Here is a 26621-nt window from a genome sequence, read left to right as displayed (position 1 = left end):
TCTCACAGGGTTGCTGTGAGGATAAAATAGAATAATGCACCTGGGAAACACTTTTAGTATTTAAAAGCACCATACAAATAATATGATCTACTCTACCTAAGCCTGGGGCGTCCTTCCCCATCACTCTCGTAAAGAATCCATCACTGTCTGTGCTCACCTTTTGTTCTCCTATAGGTCATCTCACCCTAGTTGAACACCAGACAGTTCATTCTTCACACACCCAACTGTAGCAGAACTGTCTACCTACCCACCCAATCTTGACTTTGTTCTTTAACAAAGGCTCTCATAGTGAGCAGACCATGGTGTTTGTCTTTTTCATATATAGAATATATATATTAGAATATTAGTTTATTATTGGAATATTATTATATAGATTAAATGCATAAATAGTATAGTAGAACATTAGTTTAGGGGTCAAGGGGAGAGTTCCCCTTGGCCCTCTGAAGGTTTACCGAAAAAATCAACTTTCAAAAGGCAGATTAACTAAAGAAAAGACATATAAATTTATTTGATGTGTATACACAGGAACCTTCAGAATGAAGACCCAAAGATATAGAAGAAATTGTCCATTTTTATGCTTAGGTTCAACAAAGTATGGACAGCTGTGTAGAAATATGATTGGACAAAAAGAGTATGAGCTAATGCCAATAGACTAAGCTAGGAAGCCCAGCAGGCCTGTCTAGATTCTTCTTGGCCTCCCTGAACATGCATTCCTTCTTCTGGGTTTGGGGCAGTGCCCTCTCTGGAATGGGGGTCTTATGATCCACAATCATACAAAGTAGGTCAGATAATTTCTTTTTATTTATTTATTTATTTATTTATTCAGGATACTATGGGGATACAAACATTTTGGTTACATGTAATACATTTGCACCTCCCAAGCCAGGGCTACAAGCATGCCCCTCCCCCTATACAGTGCGTTCCACTTCCATTAGTTGTGGGTTTACCCACCCCAACCCCACCCCACCCCACACAACCCACCGGCACCCAATTAGGTCATAATTGATCAGATAATTTATTTATGGCCAGTTTTTACACAGAAAGGTAGAGTGAAAGTCAGAGTACTATTTTTAGGTTTTATGGCTGACTTTGGGGAAAAGGTGTTCTTGTTTTTATGACACGCTTTGGGGAAGAGGGGATTGTAGTTTCTATGGCTAGCCTTGGGAGAGAATGGAACTGAGAGACAAGAGGACAGGAGAAAGTCAGAGAAAAACTTTTGCTTCTGAGGTCTTTATTTTGGAGTATGTTTTCTAAGCCCCAATGTTAGAAGCCCAATAATATCACTCTAATGAAGGGCCACATTTCCACTTTTCCCCCTCCCATTCCCAACCCCTCCACTCATTACTCTGCTTGTCACTCTTCACATCCTACCAACTCCACTATGTCCACATCCCCATCCCATTTACAGATCTGCCTAAGCCTGTAGCCTCTCTCTTCATTCATTCATTCCTTCATCTATTCATCAAAAAAAAAATATTGAATGGTTGCTTGATATGCAACAGTTATTGCCTAGGAGCTGGGATATAAAGATGAATAAAATACAAAGGAGGTTGGAGGGAAGACAAAACAGGTGACAGATAATAGGAGACAGATAAGTAGAGGCTTAGAGGTGAGAAAGAACAAGGCACTGCAGAAGACCTAGTTTTGTTAGAGTGAATATTGAGTGAGAGAGCTGTTTCTAAGCAGTCAGGAGCCTGCCAGAAGCTATTACTGACTCCACAGCCCTAAGTCAGCCGCCGACACAGCAAGATAGCATCAATGCCACTCACTGCTGGCATCCAGAAAGCCCCCACAGCCTCTCACCAACACCGCCAGAGGAAAAGGGGGAAAATGTCTCTGCTTCTCTGATGCTTTCTAAATGGCCCACGTTGGCAGAACATAAACTGCAGCAAGAACCTGGAAAAGGAAGGAATCTGGGGAATACCCTTCCCAGATTCCCAGATACGAAGAGACACAAAGGAGAGCACAGAATGGATGGGAATGGGTGCTGACTGCCCAGAGCGCCTCACCCTCTGCCCCTTATTACAATGCTTTCTTTCCTTCGCATACTTATGGGATGCTGGATTCTGCATTTATTTCCTTCAATGTCACATTTTAGCTGCTTTTTCCTCCAACTAGGTCATAAGTTCTCCGAGAGGAAAGTCCAATTTTTTTGAATTCTTTCAAGGTTGCTCCCTTATACATTTTTATTAGTAAGAAATAATAAACTAATGATGTCTATTAGAGAACCAAGATAAGAAAGTTGATTAGATTCATTATGATAGTTTTTGCTGAGGATGAATCTGTAGCTTAAAGTGATAATAATAACCACAACCATAAATTGATATTTTTTAGGTGCTTGTCATGTACCAGACACAACTAAAAACTTTATGGGTTTAGGGCAGGGAAATTACTCCATATGATAATGGTGGATATATGTCATTATATATTTGTCCAAGCCCATAGAATGTACAACACCAGGAGTGAACTCTAATGTAAACTATGGACTTCAGGTGATAATGATGTGTCAGTGTAGGTTCATCAGCTGTAACAAATGTGCCGCTCTTGTCCAGGATATTGATAATGAGGGAGGCTATGCATGTATGTGGGTGGAGGGCACATATAGGAAATCTCTTTACTTTCTATCCAATTTTGTTGAGAACCTAAAACTGCTCTAAAAAAAACGAAGTCTATTTAGAAAAAAGAAGTAAGAAAAAGAAAAAAATAGCCATGAGCATAATGATATTAGGCAATTGAAATAAAAGAGAATTTTTACTTCTTATATTATTGTAACCCTAATCACTTATGATGAAAATCTTGGTCCTAGTGACATGGACATAATTACTCATTTATTTTAGCTGATGTATATTAGTTTAAGAAAAATAATGCCAATATTTTTAGTAATAATATAACTATTGAACATAAAAGAAAAACTTTGTGTTATCTCATTTAAATCCCACAACAGCCAAATGTGGCACTTTTACAGATTTTACAGATGAGGGAAATGAAGCACAGGAAAGGAACCAATGTGCCTAAAGGCACATGTCTAGTAACTGGTGTCACCGGGATGCAGACCTAGGCAGTTTGAGACAATCTTCACTCCTAACCACTGCTCTACACAGCCAGATTAGATATACAACACCTGCAATTACTACCCACTGTTAGAAAGTCAAATAAATATGTTTTACAGATTGTTCATAATGGCTCCATCAAAAAAATCATTTTATTTAACATTACTCTAAGTCATGAATTTGCTAATTGCTGTTCTCTATTTATAGATAAGAGCCAAAGCTTAACTTTATAACATTAGATAAATAACACTTAACTTTTCCAAGTTTGGTTTCAGACCACCAACTCTTATTCTTTCTAGTTTATTAGACAAAATATGGACGACAGTTGGTCTGTCAAGGAGTTCCAAAAGTTTATTAACAAACGAACAGGGCAGTGGAAGTCATTGTGCTAGATTAGAGCTGAGGAAGGATCGTACAGTGTTCCTCTGCCCTCCAGAGGCCATTCTGACTTCTAGGCTAGGGACAGGGGCCTGGTTATGGTTTTAAGGAGGCTGAAAAGTCTAACCTGACCATAGGGCATCTGGGAAGGCAAAGTTGATTCCAAAGCCATTCCAAAATGTACATTCCTCTCTAGCTTGGATCCAAAAACCCATCTTCCATTCTCACTCCAACCAACCCAGCCTTACTAAGTTCATGCTCTGGGGTATAAGCACTGATGAGAACCATAGTCCCTATAAAACTAAGACAGGAGTTGAGCTCTGTCTATCCCCACCTAGAATGGTGTTTATCCTTCCCATTATTTTCTCCCCTCTGTCTGTTCCTTATGATTCTTTTACCTCTATTTTCACTAAAAAAATGATTAGTCCTGCAAATATTAGTCATTTTAAGTCATAGAATAACCCAGCACACTAGACTATCTTGAGATGCCAATTCACTAAGGAGACAGGTGAATATCAGAAAGGCTCTTCCTCTTCCCTCTACCCCTACCCCTCCTTGTTCTCCCTAGAAGGAGGCGGAATGGCCACCAAAGAGGCAGCCACAGGGAGACAGAGAACCAAGGCAGATGCTGGCCAAGGAGATAGCATCAGAGCAGGGTCAAGAAGAATGTTGGCCAAGGAGGCAGCTTATGTGATTGGGAGATTAGTTATGCACACAGGGATTGATCAAATAAGTAAATATATTGAGGATAAGAGCCAGGTTTATTGATGACTGAAGAGGGATTTTACACATATGGAATGAGAGAAAACTAGAAACAAACCTGAGGTATTGGATTGGACTCAGAGGCACTGGTGTGAATTTATGCTTGATAGATGATGATAGATGATATGTGGATAGAAAGATAGATAGATAGATAGAAATAGATAGGTGTGGAAGTCACGGTTGAGTGGAACTAGGGAAACTGGGAGATTCATCCTCTTTTGGGTTATGAGAATTCGATTCTCTTTTGTATGGTTCCCATTTGTTTGGTAGGCCTTGGCATTGAGATCGAGATTATTTGCATTGGGAAGATCCCTGTATTGTCTACTTGTCAACTGTGTTTGTTGGTGTTGTTTGTGAGTTTTGTTTTAACATAGAAGGCTCCATTTCTATTCCATCTGAAAGTCCCTTTGAGAGAATCTTGGCTGAATGGTCAACGTATAGCTATAAACTTATGTCTAAAAAGGAATGGTGTTTTATCATAATACTGCTTTGCCTATATATGTTCTAGAGTGTGAGGAGAAGTGGCCATTGAATGAAATCTTAAATTATTATACTATCTTATAACTGGAATTATTTTGTCAAAGTTCAGGTAAATGGGATGAGATTCCCATAGGAATAATCGTTAATGTGACTGCATAATAAAGAGGCTGAAAGGCCTGGGACAAAGTTAATGGTACAAAGGAAACCTCCACCACCAGCGTGTGAAGACAGTCAGACCCTGGGGGATAAAACTGAGGAGGAATGAACCAGGTTGAATCTCATGAACCCTTTCAATCCAAACCTCAAAGAACCTGCTCCCCTACCACCAGGTCCCCTATACTCACCACTGCCAGTGGAGGGGCCCACGGGAGGGGAAGGAACAACTGGAATTGATTCTTCAGTCCCATGCCCACCAGGTTATGACTCGGGAGTGGGAATAGTCTCTCCTTCCAAGACCTGGCAAGGACCTCAATTTGGCCAGAGGGCACCCATAGCCAGGGCAGGGCAATTTCCATTATGGCAATATTTGATAGGGGGCTTGACTGCACAAAGATAGCTGGCAGGGTATTATCAGACTTACACTCCGTTTTCCACCTCTGACTTATTGAATTGGAAAACTCAAACCCAACCTATAGAGAGGACCCTCAGAGAATGACAGAATTTTTCACAACCATCTTTGTGACATACTGCCCAACTAGGGCAGACATACAGACCCTACTAAATATATTACTTACTGCAGATGAGCAAAGACTGGTGGTGGACAAGGCCAAGGAGGAGGCACAGGATCTCCATTGTGAGGATCCTAATAAGACCCTAGACCCCAATGATGCCATTCTGATGGCAGAACCAAATTGTGATCCTAATGCATTTACAGACAGTGTGCGAATAAATCCTTAACTAAAGTGTATTCTGGCAGGCCTCCAGAGGGGAGTGCCTAGACAGAAGAGTTTAAACAAGGTACAAGAATTACAACAAAAAGCTAATGAAGATCCCTCTGAATTTTTGGAATGCATCTATCAGGCATATTGGAAATATGCAGATGTATATCCAGAGGCCCCTGAAAATATGTGCATGGTTAATATGACTTTTATAGGGCAGAGTGCTCCAGATATAGGAGGAAACTACAGCATGTAAAAGGAGCAATTGGCTTGAATCCCTCATAGCTTGTTGATATTGCCTTTAAAGTATATGACACTCGAGAAGAACAGAAACTGAAACCTATATGTGTTCTTGTAGCTGCTGCAACCAAGGGTCCTTTGAGACAGTCAAAAGGAAAGGGTGGAAAAAGCCACTCTAGGTTGGAGTATAATCAGTGTGCTTTTTGTAAAGAGGAGGGACATTGGAAAGAACACTGATTGCAAATGCCTCCAGATAACAAGAAACCTCCAGGAAAGCAAATGGTTTCTCAAGTCCAGGACTCAGATGATGAATGAGGGGGCCCAGGGCTTCACTAGTGGCTCCAATCCAAATATCTTCACAGGAGCCCTGGGTATAATTAACAGTGGAGACTTGACTGGTGGATGTTTCAATTGACATATGACGTACCTTTTCTGTTCTAAATTTTAAACTATCTTCCCTTAGGAAAGACATAATAACAGTGGTCAGGGTAACTGATCAGACCCAAAAACAACCCATGCTCCAACCTCTAGAGTGCCAACTGGGAGAATAAAGGTTGAGGCACAGTTTCTTATATATGCCAGACTGTCCAATACCTCTCCTAGACTGTGATTTGTTATGCAAGATGGATGCCCAAATCACTTTTTCTGCAGAGAAACAACTCCACCTGCAGGTCCTGGCCAAAAATGCTCTTCGGTTTCAATGTCTACTCACTGACAAAGAAGAGGAAACAAATTCTATTCCTCACAAGGTATACCAAAAAGCAAGTAAGGCCATATAGGCCAACAGACCCCTGTGATATGCCACAGCAGCCATGTCAATTACCGTTCTGTTAAAAGAAGGGGCCTCACAACCTCATAAGAAACAATATCCCCTTAAAAAGGAAGCATTGGAAGGAATTCAACCTATATTGAACAAATTTCTAGAGCATGGACTAATTCGTCCCTGTTGGTCCCCTTATAACATGCCAATTTTACCTGTCAAGAAGCCCCATACCAATGAGTATAGATTCATACAGGATCTATGTGCCATTAATGATATTGTACAAGACATAAACCCTACGGTGCCAAACCCATATACTCTTTGGTCAGCAGTACCAGTAGATTGATGACTACAGAGCCCTTTTTCCCATAGATATGAAAGGGTAAAATTGACAGTAGGGACTATGTAACAGAGGTAAAGGTCTGAAAAAGGGCAAAATGTATTACGAGTTGTCTCTTTAAAACCTCCCACTCTTTTTGGGAATTAAAACCTGCATTCCTGCCTGCAGCCAGTAATCAAAGGGGCAAAAAAATGTTCTTTGTTCATTGTTTTCTAGTATCTTCAACCACAGGAGATGGCTCAACAGAATTGCCCAGAGGTCACAAGATCATCTTCTCCAGAGATAAGGTTGACCAAAACCACCAACTACAGTTAAATAGCCCAAGGCCATGACATGTGATGCTGGTCACATGGACCTAAGCGCAACCTCTGAAAACTCCCCTTTAAAAAGCCCTGTATTTCTGTTTAAAGGCAGGACAAAGTGGTCTTTTGAGACACTAGTCTGCCACCCTTCCCATTTACCAGCAAATTAATAAACTTCTCTTTCCTTTTCCTCAAACCATTTGTCCTCATTCTTTGTTCTCACTGATACAGCCTCAGAGATAAGTACCAAACTTTTGGTAACAATAGAGACTTCTTTTTCTATCAACTCACAATGCTCAGTTCTCTTTCTATTTGGCCTAAAGCTCTGTGATAAGTATCAACTAACAACAATAAGAAGTAGAAGCTCACCTATAACTTTTCACAATACAAAAAGAAGTTGTTTATAACATAAGACCAGGTTATCTTTTCTTATTTTTTCCAGTCTCCTAGGATGATGATGTTTTTCAAGTAAACATTTATTTATGAAGAAAATTCTTCTTATACAACAATGGACTCTATTTTCTGCATCCTGAATAACAAGCACAAAATCTCCAAGAAGCATTCTACTTTTCAAAATGCAGATCATGTTAAATAACTCCCACATTTAAAAAGAGAGAAAAACCTGTCAAATGAAGTATGATTTTCTTCTTATATAGAGTCCTATGAGTTACACTTAGGGGTGGCAGTAAATACTTCCAGAACTCTAAAAGTTTGACAAATAAAGTCAACATGCACCATTAGGAAATAAAAAGTAAAAAGTCAGAAGACAGAGCTTGATCATACATAGTCTAAATAATGGAATTAATATATCTGAGAGATCAGAAATGGGAAGCTTGAAACTTGGAGAAATGAAGGGAAACAAAATTTGGCAGGGTTTTTCTAGCTAGCATTGTTCAAGGAAGAGACTATATAACAAGTATTAGTCTCTGATAAGACTGGTTACTTTAACCAGCTTCTGACACAATCAAATATCTAGACCTCCCAAGCTGAGGACTGACCTCTGCTTAATTTTAATATCTTTGGACAAAATCATACAAAGTCTATCTGAGCAGCAATCAGCTTTTGGTAACACTGCTATTTGTTCATGCCCCCATCAAACTGCCGTAGATATGTTGAAAGTTAAGTTCAGTATATATAGTTATCCAAACTGTTTCAAAATGGTTAAAAAAGATGGGAAGAAAATTATATGTTGTACTTTGAAAACCAAGAGAGAAGAGTGTTTGAAAGAAAGGTACTCAACAGTGTCAAACACAATTGAGAAATGTAAGAGAGAGGGCTGAGAAAAATCTACTGTGCCTTGTGATTAGGAGGCCAGGACTGCCTTCGGCAATCAGTTTGAGTGACAGGGAAGAGGGCTGAGGGAACAGCAGAAGTCAAGAAAGCAGAACAAGGAGTGACTGTGCACTCAGAGTTTTGTCCTCACACAGGCAACAGTAAAAGGGTGAGAATAGTAGGATAAAAGTGGCAGCAAGGTCAAACGAAGGTTTTTGAGTTTGGGTTTTCTTTTGTTGTTGTTGTTTCAGCAAGGGGGAAGAAAGATTATGTCTGCAGGCACAGGAGAGAAAAGGAAATTAAAGGGGCTTTAACTAGACTAAAAGGAGATAATTAAGAGAGAAAATCTTTGACTCTAGATGTTGTAGCACTCACAAGGGAGGAAAGGGAGAAAACAAAGGATTGAGAGTACAAGGACAGTTTAAATTTTAACAGAGGAAGTTCAGTTCCTCATCTGAGGGTGGGGAGAGAAAGAAACAGACACAGAGTTATTCTGGAATTAATTAGAAGGCTCATTTCATATGGTCTTTATTTTTTCAGGGAAATAGGAGATAGCCCCTGTGAAAGATGAAGGAGGAACAGGCACTGAGGGCACCAAGAGAGAAAAGGCTTAGGACAACTGTGGCAGGAAGCCACACACAGAACGGACACCTGGCACAAAGCAGGCAATCGGTACACATTTGAATAAACTAATAAGACATGAAAAAGATATTAATAACTGTGAAGTAAAAGGAAGAGCCCAGTTCACTAGACAATAAAGTTTTCTCATAATTTTTGTAACTCTGCAGTACCACGATAGTGTTGATAGTAGACTGGCAAAATCAAAAGGTAGAAGGAAGAATAAATCACTGTCTTCACTGTGCCCTGGGGGCTTTCTCCAATGGTCCTGGAGGGAAAGCAGGAGCTCCAGGGCACCTAGGCTCTTATTTGTAAGGATAGCCCCGATATTGATACAGACTTTGAAACACAGGCTGGGCAAGAATTTAAGTGTAGCCAGAAAAAAAATCTTGGTTTGAGCTTCATTTGTCAATGTTTTATCATAAATTCATCATAGTATCTTCAAGTTTGTGCTTTTTAAAATTTTTGCTGCCTTCCCCTTGTGAGGCCATTCTAAATCATCTGCTCTTGGCACCTCACAGCTCCCACCCAGAGAATTCTAGCAGTCTTACAGTTTCCATCATCACATCAGTGCTGACGATGACAACATATTTTCAGATTCTATCTCTCCCACAAACTCCAGTGCCATATTTAATCTGTGTACAAGATATCTCCACTTGGATAGCCCACTGTCATCGTAAATTCAATATATCAAAAACCAAACTTGATACCTTTCCAAAAAAAAGAAAAAAACCAGCTCTACTTCTCTAATAGTCAAGGGCCAGTCAGGAGACAGAAACCATACCAGTTATTTGGATGGAGAGAATTGAATATAAAGGATTGTTAAGTAGGTATAAAATTGTTAACCAGGTAACTGAAAGGATAAAAAGAGAACTCTAAAGCAGTGGTCTCCAACCTTTTTGGCACCAGGGACCATTTCATGGCAGACAATTTTTCCATGGACCAGGGAGCGAGAGGATGGTTTGGGGATGATTCAAGTACATTACATTTATTGTGCACTTTATTTCTATTATTATTGTATTGTAATATATATAATGAAATAATTATACAACTCACCATAGGTTGGGGACCCCTGCTCTAAAGGACCACAGAGGTAGCAATTTGCAGAAAGCTACCACCCCTAAGGCTGTGGACAAAGGGAAGAGGGTAGGGTTATTAGAACTGGGAAGCTTACTGAAACTCAGACATCTGAGGAGAGAGCACCCAGCCAGCTGGTGCTGCTGTCTCTGAGGGGGTGTGATAAAACTGGTTCTGCATGTGTTGGGAAAATTGAAAACTGGATGCAGCTCCTGCTAGGAGAAGCACCGCTGGGTGAAGAAGCCCTGTTCAGATGCTGCTCGCAGGAAATGCAATTAGATGGGAATTCACCTCTCCCTCCACCAGCCTTCCAGTCCCCCTCTGGCAACCCTCACTGGCAGAGTTGAACAGGGAGCCAGCTGGTGAGGCAGAAAAGCAGTTTGTGGGATACAAGCCCCAGAGTCACAAAGCAGTGGGGTTTGGAGCTAACAGACAGTAACTTAATAACTGACACAGCTTCTGAACTATATTAGATAGGGTGCAGCCAGGAAACAGAAACCACTCTAAGAATTTCAGAGGGATTTTACTATAAGGAATTCGTACATGGGTAATAGAAGAACTAAGATGCCAAATAGGGCACAATGAAGGAATCTGGAAATTGGCAACAGCAGGCAGCTGCTACAGCCCTCTAGGCTGGAGGGACAAGGGGAGTCAGTGGAGTTACTAGAGCCCAGAATCAAAGGGCATCAGAAGGCACTAGAATCACAGCAAAGTCTGCACAGAGGGAACTGGGATCATGGAGAGAAAGGCTGCCGGGCCAAGAGGAAGGAAATGCAGCTGCAGAGAAAACGGGAGAGATCCTGGATCCTCTGTCCTCCCTCTCTATAGTCTTCTGCTAGTGACTTCCATTGCCAGAACCTGTCCAGAAGCCAAGGGGCAAGAGAACCTGGGAAATGTAGTTCCATGTGATACAGGACAGAGAGGGTAAGAGCAGAAAAGGATCTGAGAGCAACCAGGCAAATGACTATTTCATGAATTTATCTATATATGTCAGTGGCACCACCATTTTCCCAACTTCCCCACTCAGAATCCCCGATATCTTACTTTTTTTTTTTTTTTTTTTTTGCCCAGGCTAGAGTGCCGTGGCGTGAGCTTCACTCACAGCAACCTCAAACTCCTGGGCTCAAGCAATCCTCCTGCCTCAGCCTCCCGAGTAGCTGGGACTACAGGCATGTGTCACCATGCCCAGCTAATTTTTTGTATATATGTTCTTAGTTGTCCATATAATTTCTTTCTATTTTTAGTAGAGACGAGGTCCTGCTCTTGCTCAGGCTGGTCTTGAACTCCTGAGCTCAAACAATCCACCCTCCTCGGCCTCCCAGAGTGCTAGGATTACAGGCATGAGCCACCGCACCCGGCCAAATCCCCAATATCTTCAGCTTTGTCAAATTCAAGTCCCACATCCAATCAGCCATCTAGTCTGCAGAGTTTTTCCCCTAAAAGGTCTCCAATATATCTCCATTTCCATCACACTGGCCCAGCTTAATTCAGGCCCTCTCGCTGCAGATATGAATTATTGCCATATTCTCTTCCTAACTGGTGTCGGACCTCCAGTTTCTATCTGCTACTGTCCCTTCTATATAGTCCAGTCCAGGGGTCACCAAACTATGGCCAATGGGCTAGATCTAGCCCATCACCTATTCTTGTACATAATGGGTTTTTTATTGACATATAATAGCTATACATGGTTGTGACATTTTGATACCTGTATACAATATGTAATAATCAAATCAGTGTAATTAGGATATCCATCACTTTAAACATGTATTGTTTCTTTGTGTTGGGAACATTACAATTCTTCTGGTACATAGCGTTTTATTTGAACACTGCCATGCACAGCCATTTACATATTGCCTGTCACTGCTTTCACATTGCAATGACAGAGTTCAGTAGTTGGAACAGAGACCATATGGACCAAAATATTTACTCTCTCGCCCTTTGCAGTATAATGACCCCTGGGATGGAGCAGACTTTTTTCCATTCTGTTACCAGACTAATCATTCTAAAATATCCTTCCTTGTGTCAATATCCTGCCTTCAAATTATTCCTCATGTCTACATAAAAAAACCCAAAGTCCACAATGTGTCATGATTCAACATTTTCCCAGACCTGATGCCATATTAAATTAACGTTTGAGTCAATGATTTAGTGAGATAGTGAATATAACTTAGCACAATACCCAGCACACAGTGAACAACCAATAATTAAGTTATCATTGCTGCTATTTCACTCTTCTCCTATCGCTATCCACCATATATCTTTCTACTCAAATGAGACTTGCCCCATTTTTTGTGTCTATATTGCCAATAACATACAAATTACTTTTAAAAATAATATATAGGTTGAATTGTGTGTGTCCTCAAAATTCATATGCTGAAGTCCTAATGGCCGGTACCTGAGAAATATGACTATATTTGGAGATAAAGTCTTTAAAGAGGTGATTAAGTTAAAATGAGGTATTTGGGGCTTTTTCAGGGTGAATCCTAATCCAATATGACTGGTGTCCTTGTAAGGAGAGGAAATTTGGACACACCAAGAGTCATCAGAAATGTGCAGACAGGATAATCCTGTGAAGATGCAGTGAGAAGGTGGCCATCTTCAAGCCAAGGAGTCAGGCCTTGGAAGCAACCAAGCCTACTAATACGTTGATCATGGACTTCTAGCCCCCAGAACCGTGAGAAAATAAATTTCTGCTATTTACGCTACCCAGTACATGGTATTTTGTTATGGCAGCCCCAGCAAACTAATACAAATAGTATCTAGGAGTATAAACAAAACATATAGTTATTACAAGAAATGTTTAAATCAAAGAAAAATATAAAGATGGAAATAAAAATCACCTACAATTCCATCAACAAGAGAGAACCATCATAAAATGTGTGGTGTATTTTCTTCCAGGTTTTTTTCTAAGATACGCATTTTTTTCACAAAATTACCATCACAATGTACTTATAGTTTTATAGTCTGCTTCTTTTACATAATTATGAACATTTTTACTAAATAATGAACAATTTTGCCACCTTGCTATCAAAAATATGTTCTGAAATGGATGCATATTGTTCTATTGAATGAATGCATCCTCAGTCATTTTTATTTTTCTATTGTTTAAAATATAGGTTGTTTCCAATTTTCATCATTTTAAATAACAGTGTAATGGACATTGATGAATATGATTGTGATGAATTTCTTAGAGTCTTTATAAAGGAATTACAGGTTACACTTTATTGCCGGCCGGTCTCCAGAGCATCCTCCACAAACCACACCCATCTACACTTCCATGCCTGCTGTGTGCCCCTCTGCCTGGAAGCACCAACCAAAATCTCACCCACTCTCCTCTGTCATAAATTTCCCCTGCCTGTTGTAGCCCATGTTAATTTTGCTCTCACAGTCAGCCTGTATTTTGTTATCTCAAACTTCATTATATACTCTCCTTAAAAGTACTTTAATCATGTCATGTGTATGTATTTTCTCCATATCTAGACTATAAATTCCTCTGAGGCTTTTTTTTTACCCCAGTGTTTAACACAGTGCTGAAAAATTAACAAAAGAAAAATCATGGAAGACCAATATTTTTGTATAATATAAATATGTATCTGTTTAAAAAGAAAACTAAATAGAACTGCTGGTATCATACTCTGTACCCAAAGTGGTTTTTTGCTCATTACAGAGTGGTTTCTCAGGATGATTGATATTAAATATAATTTAAGAATATAGGCCCCATGAGGGATAAATATTGACTTACGTGTATCTCTATTGCCTAGAACAGTGCCAGGTTTATAACAGACATTCAACAAATATTTTATGGAATAAATGAACACTGAATGAATGAATGACCTTTTACATGGCAATGTGGCAGGAATTATTTAATGATAACATAGCTAGTTCTGCTTCTTAAATTAACAAATTCCTAGAGACTACATCTTTTTAAAGATTGCCTGAGTAAGCACAAACAGCATTCTGCATTGGGAGAAATCATCCATTCATAATTAAAGATGACAGAAAATTACACATAGGCTTTTCATGTACAGACATGATGTAATAAACAGTGAAATGCAGACTCAGAGTCCTCCAAATAAACTGCATATTTTTGCAAAAGGCAGTATTGCTTTGCTTCATTGTTCATTCTACCTGGAATGCCATGCAATTTTCTTTCTACATTTTTTTTTGAGATAGCATCTCACTCTGTTGCCCTGGCTTGAGTGCCATAGCATGAGCCTCACTCACAGCAACCTCATACTCCTGGGCTCAACTGATCCTCCTGCCTCAGCCTTCCAAGTAGCTGGGACTATAGGCATGCACCATGACGCCCAGCTAATTCTTCTATTTTTAGTAGAGATGGGGTCTCACTCTTTTTCAGGCTGGTCTTGAATTCCTGACCTTCTTGCTCACCTGCACACCTGTGCTCACCCACACACATGCCCAGGAAAGACACTTGCTCAGAAAAGCCCTAAGAAAACCATAAGCCTGAACCTCAGGATGAACCCTAGGCTCAAAGCAAGTCTAGCTCAGTGTTGAAGGACTGTACCTGTATAGAGCCAATCTGCAAAGACTGGGGGAATTAGCTGTTTTTTCAAATGCTCATTTTTCAACAACAACAACAACAAAAAATCACAAGACATATAAAGAAACAGGAAAACATGGCACATTCAGAGAAACAAAATTAATTGAAATCATTTCTGAGGAAGACCAGACATCAGACTTACTAGACAAAGATGTTAAAACAATTGTATTAAATATGCTCACAGAACTAAAGGAAACCAGGAAAATGATATATGAACAAAATTGGAATATCAACAAAGAGATAAAATTGTAAAAAGGAACTAAACAGAAATTCTGAAGCTGAAAGATATTAACTGAAATGAAAAATTCACTAGAGGAGCTAAAAAGCAGATCTGAGCAGATAGAAGAAAGAATCAGTGAACTGGAAAATAGGACAATTGAAATTTTCAAATCTGAGGAGCAGAAAGAAAAAAGAAAAAAGAATGAAGAAAAGTAGACAGAGCCTAAGGGACTTGTAGGACACCATCAAGTGGACCAACATATGCATTATGGGAGTCCCAAAGAAAATATAGACAAGGGGACAGAAAGATTCATTGAAGAAATAATGGCTGAAAATTTCCTAAAAGGCACTAATCTACAAATTCAAGGACCTCAATGAACTCCAAGTAGAATAAATCCAAAGAGGCTCACGCTAAGACACATTATAATCAAAACTGTTGAGAGAAAAAGAGAATCTTGAAAGCAACAAAAGAGAAGCAGCTCATCATATATATAACGGAGGCCCAATAAGATTATCAGCCATTTTCTCAGCAGCAACCATGAAGGCTAGATGACAGTGAGATGATATATTTAAAGTGCTTAAAGAAAAAAAAACCTATAAACAAAGAATTCTATATCTGGCAAAACTGTCCTTCAAAAATGAGGGAGAATTAAGACATTCCCAGATAAACAAAATCTGAAGGAATCATTACCACTAGACCTGCCCTACAAAAAGTGCTAAAGGAAGTCCTTCAGATTGAAATTAAAGGACACTAGGCAGTAATTCAAAGACCTATGAAGATATAAAGATCTCTAGTAAAGGTAAATACATGAGCAAATACAAAAGCCAGTATTATTGTAATTTTGGTTTATAACTCCACTTATTATTTTCTACAGGATTTAAAACACAAATGCATAAAAATAATTAAAATCTATTATTGGGCAGATAACATATAAATATTAATTTGTGGCACCAATAACAAAGTGGGGAGGAATAGAGCTGTATAGGAGTAGAGTTTTTGCATGCAACTGAAGGAAAATTAGTATCAATGCAAACTAGATTGTTATAATATTAGGATGTTATATGTAATCCCAATGATAAGCATAAAGAAAATAACTATAGAATATATACAAAAGGGCCGGGCATGGTGGCTCAACCCTGTAATCCTAGCACCATGGGAGGCCGAGTCGGGTGGATTGCTCGAGGTCAGGAGTTCGAGACCAGCCTGAGGAAGAGCGAGACCCCATCTCTACTAAAAATAGAAAGAAATTATCTGGCCAACTAAATATATATATAGAAAAAATTAGCTGGGCATGGTGGCGCATGCCTGTAGTCCCAACTACTCGGGAGGCTGAGGCAGGAGTATGGCTTGAGCCCAGGAGTTTGAGGTTGCTGTGAGCTAGGCTGACGCCAGGGCACTCACTCTAGCCCGGGCAACAGAGCGAGACTCTGCCTCAAAAAAATAAATAAATAAAGAGTGTCCAATTTTAATTTGGCACTTATGAGCAGACCAGCTTGATCCCTCAAGGCTTATTTTTAAGCTTTGTTACAGTGGGTATAGTGTAGTCTTTGTCATAAGGCTAATTTAGCCCTAATACTAAGACATAACCCTTCTGGGGTCTCTACTTAATGCCCCAGGTGTTCAAAACTGTCTCTCTTCCTTACTGATTGGAATTGATTCTCTCTCAACCCTCTGTGAACATTAGTAATTGATCAGCTTACACTCTTTGATAGTCCCTTGTCTGCCCTTTTACAGTTTCACCCTATCCATGTACAGCTTAGTATTCAACTAAATACTCAAGGGGACACCATGCAAATTTCTGGAACTTTTTTTCTACCTAGGTTCCCCATCTCTAGAACTCCAGCTGTCCCAGCTTCTCCAAACTGTGATCTCTGTCTTCTCAATTCAGCAAGACCACTGTACTGTGCTTGGATTCCCCTTCCCTATACCGTGGTTAAGAAAGTGCCTCTAGGAAGAAAGCTAGAGCAGTCATAAAGCTAACTTTGTTTCCCTTCTCTCAAGGATCATAGTCCTGCACTGTCTGTCATGAAATATCTAAAAACAGTTGTTTCATATATTTTGTCCTATTGTTTTGGAGTAAGTCTGTTCCACCACAACCAGAAAAAGAAGTCTATTTACTTTTCATGCAGTGATAAACTTTTTAAAAATGTTTACATTTAGGCTGTGGTTTTAAAATATCAAGCACTAGTGATTTCCAGGTTATCTATTCTAAAATATAAATGAGACTGAAAACATGTAGCAGATAGAAAATATTCTAAAATCGATTGTGGTGACTGTTGCACAATTCTGTAAATATACTAAAAACCATTAAATTATACGCTTTAAAGAGGTGAATTGTATGTTGTGTAAATTGTATCTTCCAAAAAAATGTTATTAAAGGAAAAGTCTATCAGATAAACTTTAACTTAGCCCCTATTCCCTAGGGTATCAGCCTCAATATTTTCTGGCATATGAAGAACTATAAATTTCAATAAACAGAAATTCTCCCACACTCCAAGGCAAGCCTGAACTGCGAAGTCTGTAGGTTCCTCTGGCAGTACCAATTATCATAGGTTCTGTGTTCCCAGGGTGGTTGCACAGGCTGCTCCCCTTAGAGATTACAGTTGCCTTAACCTCTGCAGATTGAAGACTATAATAGAAAAAAATATTCTTGCTGGCTGACTGCCTGACCTCTTTCACTTGGCATTCATTCATTGATAAAGGAAGAAAAAAATGAGTTCAGTGTAACTATCTGCTATTTCTTGCTCTCTCCCTCTTCTCCTTCTGAAAAAAGGAAACCTGTAGCTCTGTATCGTTTTTATGTACCTCTCCACTCCCCAAGCCCACCTAAAAATACACACATGCATGCACACACGTACACATTCCTTGCAAACACAATGAAGTCACACCAACTACTATTTTTAACCACCAAAGTCATGATGTTCTTAATTTATGATCCTCTGCCCTTTGCTAAGTGAAAGCAAGCCACTCACTTTAAAAAACTAATGTGCCTAGGATGTGCGAATCTTAGGAGGTAAAAAAATAAAAGAGGCCAGGCACGGTGGTTCACACCTGTAATCCTAGCACTCCGCGAGGCTGAGGTGGAAGGATTGCTTGAGCTCAGGAGTTCGAGACTAGCCTGAGCAAGAGCGAGACCCCATCTCTACTAAAAAAAATACAAAGCAATTAGCTGCACTACTAAAAATATATATAGAAAAAATTAGCCAGGCATGGTGGTGCATGCCTGTAGTCCCAGCTACTGGGGAGGGTAAGGCAGTAGGATTGCTTGAGCCTAGGAGTTTGAGGTTGCTGTGAGCTAGGCTGATGCCACGGCACTCTAGCCCAGGCAACAGAGTGAGACTCTGTCTCAAAAAAAAAAAAAAAGTATGTACATTTTGACACAATGCTATTACACACTTAATAGACTGATGTATAGGGTAAACATAACTTTTATATGCACTGGGAAACCAAAAACTTTGTGTGACTCACTTTATGGCGATATTTGCTTTACTGTGACAGTCTGGAACCAAACTTGCAATATCTCTGAGGTATGCTAGTACATTTCAGCTACCTAATGCTGCACAACAAGGCACTACAAAAACTTAGTGGCTTAAAACCACAATCATTTTATTTATTTATTTGCTTATAGTTTTGCAACTTGGGCAGGGCTGGGAAGAAGCAGCCTTTTTGTTCCGTATCAAGTTACCTGGGATGGCTCCAATTGGCTGAAGAATCCCCTTCTAAAATGGCCTTCTTCAAATGGCTGGCAAGTTGGTGCTATTGGCTGGGGGTTCAACTGAGGCTGTTACCCCAGACTTCAGCAGCCCTCCATATGGTTAGGTTGGGCTTTTCACAGCATTTAAGTCTGAGAAGTCAAACTTCTCACACAGCAGCTGACTTTCTCTTGAATGCAAAAGCAGAAGGTGTGAGACCTTAACTTCTTGAGGCATAGGCCCAGAACTGGCACAGCATCACTTCCAACGCATAGTATTGATTAAAGCAGGTCATGGGGTCAGCCCAGATTGAAAAGGGGAGAACTCCCAAGGGTGCAAATACTGGGAGGCATCATTTGGGACCTCCAAAGTAACAGTCTGCCATAACATAAACCCCTTCCCCCCACACCAAGTGTTCTGTAGCTTTACATTTGTCATCACCTCTAACTGTATTGATTTTTTAAGTAATCTGTTTTTTTAAAACTTTAAAATTTTAAAGTAACATCTTTTAAAAAATCAATAAATGTTTAAAATAGATGTTTACATATCAAAAAATCTATCAATGTTTACAATAGCATCCAATATATTCCAGTGTTAGGTTATACCGCTAATTATTACTAAATCTGTATATTTCTTTGCCTCCTATTTTTAGGAGGCACATTTCTGTCAGGCACATTCATAACCATCCCAAGTTAGCAGTGACTGAAATCATTTCAGGGTATATTTCAGGGTATCGTATCTTTCTCGGACTATACTTTGTTGTTCAGAAAGAACTCTGTACGTTAAGAGATTTTGTAAGGGTTGAAATATAATCAATGTCTACGCTTTCAAGCAGTAATTTTTTTCCTTGGAGAACAGGAACTTCAACTTATATGTCTTTAAGAATGCTTTCAGGCCGGGCGCGGTGGCTCACGCCTGTAATCCTAGCACTCTGGGAGGCCGAGGTGGGCGGATCGCTCGAGGTCAGGAGTTCGAGACCAGCCTGAGCAAGAGCGAGACCCCGTCTCTACTAAAAATAGAAAGAAATTATCTGGCCAACTAAAAATATATATAGAAAAAATTAGCCAGGCATGGTGGCGCATGCCTGTAGTCCCAGCTACTCGGGAGGCTGAGGCAGGAGGATCGCTTGAGCCCAGGAGTTTGAGGTTGCTGTGAGCTAGGCTGATGCCACCGCACTCACTCTAGCCAGGGCAATAAAGCGACACTCTGTCTCAAAAAAAAAAAAAAAAAAGAGTGCTTTCAGCTTCAAGAAACAGAACACCCAAGCAGCAGAGACTTACAAATTAGACAATAAAGACCTTGAATCACCTTACACAACAAAGTCTAGAAATAGATGGTTCCAAGCTTGGCACAGCAGCTCAATGACAGCAAGTATTCACGTTTTTTCTATCTTTCCATTCAACCATCTTTAGCATGTTAGCTTTTTATCTTTGGACTTGTCTCCTCATGGTCACAGTACTCACACAACCCCACTTAAAGAAGAGAAAATGGAAAGGTGGAGTCTCCTTTTGAAGCTTTTTCTTTTTATTTGAGAAGAAAATATTTCCCAGAAGCTGCCTTCCCTTCGTTAATGTCAGACTCTAAACTACTCTCAAATTACATTGGCTCTGCAATCACAATGTTATCTAGCAGTAAGAATAGAACATCATTAGGAAGGAAAAATCCTAGCCAAGCACAGCGAAGACTGTCTTGAGGCTATTTTTAACCCAACAAATCAGAGGCCAACCGCAGCTTTAGAGGACGGAGGAAAATTCTCCAGGTTTACGCCGTCACTAACGATGATAGCTACCGTGGCTCTCCAACCTCCTTTCTATCTCCCGAAAACACCCTCCGCGCTACCTTGGTAACGAGGCGCTTTGAGTCTTCTTACCCACTTCAAATATGGCCACCAAGCTCCACTCTCGTTTGCCACCTGATGGGCGGCGACAGCTCTGGCTTCAGGCCCACTTCCAAAAGGGCCTCCTCCCGCGGGGTTGCGGTTCTGAGTGCGCATGCGCGAACACAAATCCTCTTCCGGGCAAAATGGCGATGGGCCTGATGTGCGGGCGCCGGGAGCTTCTGCACCTGCTACGGCTCCAGCGTCAGGTAAGAATGCCCCGGGGTCTGAGCGCGGGGATACTGCCCTGACCCCGTGACCCGTGCTCAGGAACAGCTTGTGCTGCGGTCATGAGCAGACGCTGACCTGCGCACCGGGACGTGAGTGTCATGACCTCGGGTCGCGTGAGGACGCGGGAGGATTTTGTCCCGGGCGTCCCGGACTGGTTGACCTCGTTTAGTTGTCCGTTCAAGGGGATTGGTTCGCCCCTGCTGAGGAAACCTCAGCCTAGTCCTCTGGGCCGCGTGTGGGTCTGCGATAACTGAGATGCGGGGGACCGGGACTCGAGCTCTGCTCGCACCAGGCCTGCAGTCGCGCGCCAGCCATCCGTGCACAGAAAGCCACAGTGCCCTTACGTGAGGTAGCTGGGCTGCCTGATTCTTGGGGAGCGAATGCCCCGTGTCCGCACGCTGGGACTTCTGCTCCCACTAAAGGGGCTCCACCGTCCTTTCACCCACTCAGTTCCACAGCGTCGCAGGGCCCTCGCAATGGCCCCGGAAACCGCTGACCGCGGGGCTCGTGTTCCCAGCCCATCCGTGCTGCGGTCGCCTGCACTATGTCCTTCTCGCAGCTCCCGGCCCCCGCTGCCTCAGTACCTCTGCCATCTCGTTTGCAGAAGCCCAGGTAAGAGCAACGTTAGGAGTGGTGTTTCTGGGTCGGTTTCTTTTTATTTTGTTTTGTTTGGGAGGAGAGAGAATATGGAGCAGAGTTCTTGTCTACACTCCATACAGCTGTCCAAAGTGTTAGCATCTCTGCTTAGGATGTATTTTCAGTTCACTGGGGAAATAAATGGTTGAAAGTACAAGGGGAGAGATTTATGTTGTATTCAAGGCGCTGTTTGCCAGAGCGGTGGCAAGCCACTGATGGTGATGTGAGATGTGACTCTGGGTTTGCATGTATTAGCAAAATTATAACTTGAATTATCAAATACATGATTTTGTGGATACTATTTTTTAGGAGAAGATCAAGTAAGTTGGGGGGGGTCTTAAAAACTGAGTTGTTTTAAAGAAAAGTTTTAATAGTTTCAATATTGGCAAAAATCATGATACTGATATTCAAATGGCTGAAGTCTGGGAGACAGTAATACAAGAAATGATCCCAACATGAAAAGAAACCATGAAATCTTGCTCTAAGTGACTTCTGTTCCTGCCTAGTGACAAAAATATAAGATGTCCTTTTTAAGCTTGAATTCTGTGGACACTGTAGGTTAACCTGGGTAACAAAAGGTAAAGAGAACAGAGCTCAGTACTGGTTATCATACGGGGGCCTCACTTTCTAAATGTTCCCCCTATTGAATATAACACAGAGCTTCCTTTTACGCAGGTTCAGGCCCCTCCTGTTCCTGCAGCTCCCTCACCCACAGCCGTACCTGAGGTGGCTTCTGGAGAGACTGCAGACGTAGTCCAAGCTGCTGCAGAACAGAGCTTCACTGAACTGGGGCTGGGATCCTACACCCCAGTGGGACTGATCCAGAACTTACTGGAATTTATGCATGTTGACCTGGGCCTACCTTGGTGGGGGGCCATTGCTGCATGTAAGGGGAATATACTCTGGACAACAGAGGAAATGGGGACTTAGGGATAGAACCTAAAAGACGGCAGTTCTGAGAATGGATTGAGGAAATGGTTGCAGGAGTTTAGGGATCAGAAAAGCAGATGATTCAAATGAGGGCTAGAGACTCATGACAGAAAGCTAGGTACACTCTACTTATATTTCCCAAAGAGCATTATAAAACCACTAGGTCATATGGGATTCAAGAAGCACATACATTTGAATGTGAACATGGGATTGAAGTAAGGGGACCTTATTAACAGCAGTGAAGCTGCCCTGGTTTAGGAAAGTAGGTTAGATCAGGCACTTAAACCCCCAAATTGGGAAGCTGCTCACAGTAATCTTGTAAATGCTAAAACTATGCTTTGAATTCCATTTCTTCCTACACCCTGCTCCATCAGGTATCTCTTCCCTCCTTTGTCTTCAATGTCTTGCTCCTTGAATGTATAAACATGCTCAAACATACGCACATGTTACTTGGGAGAAAATTTTTTTCCTTCTTCGTAAGTTCCCTTTTACCTACTACCCTGTTTTGTCTTCCTTGGATGGCTGTGTTCTGCATTCAGTGAGCCTGCTTCTTTCCATTTACTCTTTGACCCTCAGCAATCTGGCTTTTACAAATATCACCTCATTCTAACTGCCAGTGACATCATTGCTAATTCCACTTTTCTTATCATACATGACTTTTCTGCATTAGACACTCTAGACCTTGAAATCCATCTCTTGGCTTTTGTGACAGTCTTACCTGATTTTCTTCCAGTCTTTCTGATCACCCTTTCCCATCTCCATTACCCAATACTCTACCTACCCCTTCAGTGCTGCATTCTGGATTTCATCCTTAGCTCCCTTCTCTTTCCACTCCACGTCATCCATCATAATATTGATAAAGCCTAAGCCTGTATCTTCCACTCAAGCCTTCTCAGCCCAGACCCATTTGTATATCTATAGATAACCACAAACTGAATATTAGTTGGGATGATCAGGAAATAATGAAGTGTAAGAAAAGAAATAGAAAGGAGCTAAAGCAGCAACCCACCAGAGTACTTCCAACTCCAGGGATTTCTAGAATAGTGGTTTTCCAACTTCATTCCTAGGAGCCCCAGAGTTCTACAGAGATGCCTCTTTCTGAACAAGATGAAAGCCGGAGCATAAACAATCCTATAACTAAGCTTTTCCTTTACTCAGGATAGCTTGATTTATTTGTCTTGTTTGTTTGTTTGTTTTTGAGACAGAGTCTTGCTCTGTTGCCTGGGCTAGAGTGAGTGCTGTGACATCAGCATAGCTTACAGCAACCTCAAACTCCTGGGCTCAAGCAGTCATCCTGCCTCAGCCTCCCAAGTAGCTGGACTACAGGCGCTCACAACCACACCTGGCTAATTTTTGTTTTGTTTCTATTTTTAGTTGCCCTGCTAATTTTTTTTCTTTCTTTCTTTCTTTCTTTATTTATTTATTTATTTATTTATTTATTTATTTTAGTAGAAACGGGTCTCACTCTTGCTCAGGCTGGTCTTGAATTCCTGACCTCAAGTGATCCTCCTGCCTTGGCCTCCCAGAGGGCTAAGATTACAGGCGTGTACCACTGTGCCTGGCTGATTTATTGTTTTTGATCATAGAAAAGTTTAGAAGCCATTGACCTGGAAAAGTGCTCTATCACCTTTTTGTTCAAGGAAACAAAGAGGATTCCTGATCATCTGCTTAGAGAAGTTAATGTTAGGCTTTTGTGATGCCAGAGCAGAGAACTGGGCCTTGAAGGAACTAAGTTAGACCTCGACCTTACTTCTGGGCCCCTTGGGCATGAGTCATAGTGTGCAAAAGGCTGAAATAAGAGAGACCCTTTCAGTAAGGACCTTAATGCCTTCAACCTTCTACCTTCTGGCTGCAGAACTGCTTTAATTTCACTCCAATCCTAGTTTGTGTTTTCCAGGTACAGTCCTTGCCCGCTGCCTGGTTTTTCCTCTCATTGTGAAGGGCCAGCGAGAGGCAGCCAAGATCCACAACCACTTGCCAGAGATCCAGAAGTTTTCCACTCGAATCAGAGAGGCCAAGTTGGCAGGAGACCATGCTGAGTGTGAGTCAGTTGCAGGATGAGCGTGGGAGAGGACCACATTTGCACTTTTGCTGACATTCTGATAAGGGAAGGAACAACCTAAATCAGGAGTTGCAGTTGGGCAAACTCTAAAGATTTATATTATATGCTTCTTGGGCCTAATGCTTCCAGGGATTGGCCAGGGTCAATTAGAAATGTCATGGGCCAGGTGGTGAGGATGGGTGTTTGACATAACTTGTAGCCCAACCATTAATTTCCCCTTACCCCACAGTTTACAGGGCCTCCTCAGAGATGACACTTTACCAGAAAAAGCATGGTATCAAACTCTTTAAACCTCTCATTCTACCTCTGACTCAGGTGAGCAAAAACATTTCCCTTCTTATTTCATCCTGAACCCATTAAATTTCTTCTTCTGTGTTTCCCATGGCCTAGACTCCCAAAAAAGCAGATAGTGGTGATATTTATTATACATGGCTGTTAATAATGGAGTTATGAAAATGTCCCCTCTGGTAAAGCATGCTGACGGTGTTTATCTTATGTAATAGGCCCCCATCTTCATCTCCTTCTTCATTGCTTTGAGAGAGATGGCCAACCTTCCTGTGCCCAGCCTGCAGACTGGGGGCCTCTGGTGGTTCCAGGATCTCACAGTATCTGATCCCACCTACATGTTACCACTGGTAGTCACTGCTACAATGTGGGGTGTCCTTGAGGTAAGCCCAGGTTGGCCAAGTGCCAGGCCCATAAAGTGAATTGGGAGTGGAGGGTAAAGTAGTTGTGCAGAATGGTCATCCTTTACTCCCTCAAGAAAGAGAGTTGTTGGGTAAGAGATAAGAGACGGAGTCACTAAAATTGACGTATTTTCACTACTTTTTTCCTATGTCTACCACTTACCCCCTGTTTTTGGCAGCTAGGTGCTGAGACAGGTGTGCAAAGTTCTGACCTTCGGTGGATGAGAAATGTGATCAGAGTGATGCCCCTGGCAGTCTTGCCCATAACCATCCATTTCCCCTCGGTAGGTAACAGCTTAAGGCCTGGTTCCAAGGCCTTCCATGTAGCCTGGCCACCTGCTAGCCAGCTGACCAGGGATGCAGCTTCTGAATACCATCTCTGTATTCTCACCCAGGCAGTGTTTATGTATTGGCTCTCCTCCAATATGTTTTCCCTGTGCCAAGTGGCCTGCCTGCGGATACCAGCTGTACGCACCATACTTAAAATCCCCCCGCGTGTTGTACATGACCCTGACAAATTAGTACCACAGGAAGGCTTCATAAAGAGCTTCAAAAGAGGTAAGGGCTCGGGCTCATCCTCTGAAACAGGACCGGGGGAAGGTGTCTAAAAATAGGGATGATGACTGGGCAAGGTGGCTCACACCTCTAATCCTAGCACTCTGGGAAGCCGGGGTGGGAGGATTGCTTGAGCTCAGGAGTTCGGGACCCCATCTCTAGTAAAAATAGAAAATTATTAGCCAGGCGTTGTGGCACATGCCTGTAGTCCTAGCTACTCAGGAGGCTGAGGCAGGAGGATCACTTGAACCCAACAGTTTGAGGTTGCTGTGAGCTGTGATGACACCACTGCACTCTAGCTCAGGTGACAGAGCAAGACCCTGTCTCAAAAAATTAAAAGTAAAAATAGGGATGGGGCCAACTGTCTTGCTCTTATTTACACAGGCTGGAAGAATGCTGAAATGACACATAAGCTAAGAGAGCGTGAGCAACGCATGCAGAATCACTTGGAGCTTGCAGCCAGGGGTAAATAATCCTTTCAGGCTGAATTCTGTCTTTTCTTTCTTCCTTTCCTTTGTTTATTGAGAAGTTTTCTCTTCTTCCATCAGGCCCCTTACGACAGACCTTTGCTCACAACCCTCTGCTACAGCATGGAAAGAATCCCCCTCCCGACACCCCTAACAGGAACAGCGACAAACCAAAGTCAAAGCAGCCCTGGCGTGACACGCTTGGCTGATTTATATTTCCTGCTCCTTATGGCAAGAAGTCTGTCTCTTCAAAGACTCATCCTGAAAACAAGACTTGACACTATGGAACTGTGGCACACAGAGATGTTCATTTTAAGAATGGAGTCCACAACACAGTCTTAAACCCACATGTATAAGAGAGCACTGGGGAGCCAACTGATCTTCCCATGCACAGAGTTAGTAAACCTGGGTAAACATGCTGATTCCTGATACTTATTAAACAGGGAAGTGGATGTGTGCTTCATAAAACTGAAGTATATAGAGTGTGTCATGATTGCTCTTGCTGGACAGTGGTCTTAGGAAGTATCTTACTGCTTTAACCTGGCATT

General features: G+C 41.5%; 1 protein-coding gene and 1 long non-coding RNA gene across 2 annotated transcripts in view; one reads left to right on the top strand and one right to left on the bottom strand.

Moving 5' to 3' along the window:
* Positions 1 to 20669, bottom strand: part of LOC123620639 — a 36540-nt gene extending 15871 nt beyond the window's left edge. Inside the window, exon 1 of the long non-coding RNA XR_006728923.1 lies at positions 20501 to 20669. This is a non-coding gene — a long non-coding RNA (uncharacterized LOC123620639). The remainder of the gene's footprint in view (positions 1 to 20500) is intronic.
* OXA1L (OXA1L mitochondrial inner membrane protein) lies at positions 20614 to 26546 on the top strand. The gene is made up of 10 exons (XM_045526058.1): positions 20614 to 20715; positions 21188 to 21349; positions 22049 to 22259; positions 24201 to 24344; positions 24595 to 24680; positions 24869 to 25033; positions 25231 to 25335; positions 25447 to 25609; positions 25991 to 26071; positions 26155 to 26546. Exons 1-10 carry the CDS (start codon positions 20653 to 20655, stop codon positions 26280 to 26282), a joined length of 1308 nt encoding a protein of 435 aa, XP_045382014.1. The 5' UTR covers positions 20614 to 20652; the 3' UTR covers positions 26283 to 26546.
* Positions 26547 to 26621: the final 75 nt, after the last annotated feature.

Source organism: Lemur catta, chromosome 1 (genome assembly GCF_020740605.2).
Source record: "Lemur catta isolate mLemCat1 chromosome 1, mLemCat1.pri, whole genome shotgun sequence".
Taxonomy (NCBI): Eukaryota; Metazoa; Chordata; class Mammalia; order Primates; family Lemuridae; genus Lemur; species Lemur catta.
Note: the sequence above shows the minus strand (reverse complement) of the source record. Positions and strands in the feature narration are given on the sequence as shown.

Coding starts and splice junctions, on each gene's coding strand:
- OXA1L (XM_045526058.1), top strand. CDS start 20,653: ATGGCGATGGGCCTGATGTGCGGGCGCCGGGAGCTTCTGCACCTGCTA. Junction 24,345..24,594: donor GGCAGGAGACCATGCTGAGT/GTGAGTCAGTTG, acceptor CTTACCCCACAG/TTTACAGGGCCTCCTCAGAG. Junction 25,610..25,990: donor CATAAAGAGCTTCAAAAGAG/GTAAGGGCTCGG, acceptor TTATTTACACAG/GCTGGAAGAATGCTGAAATG.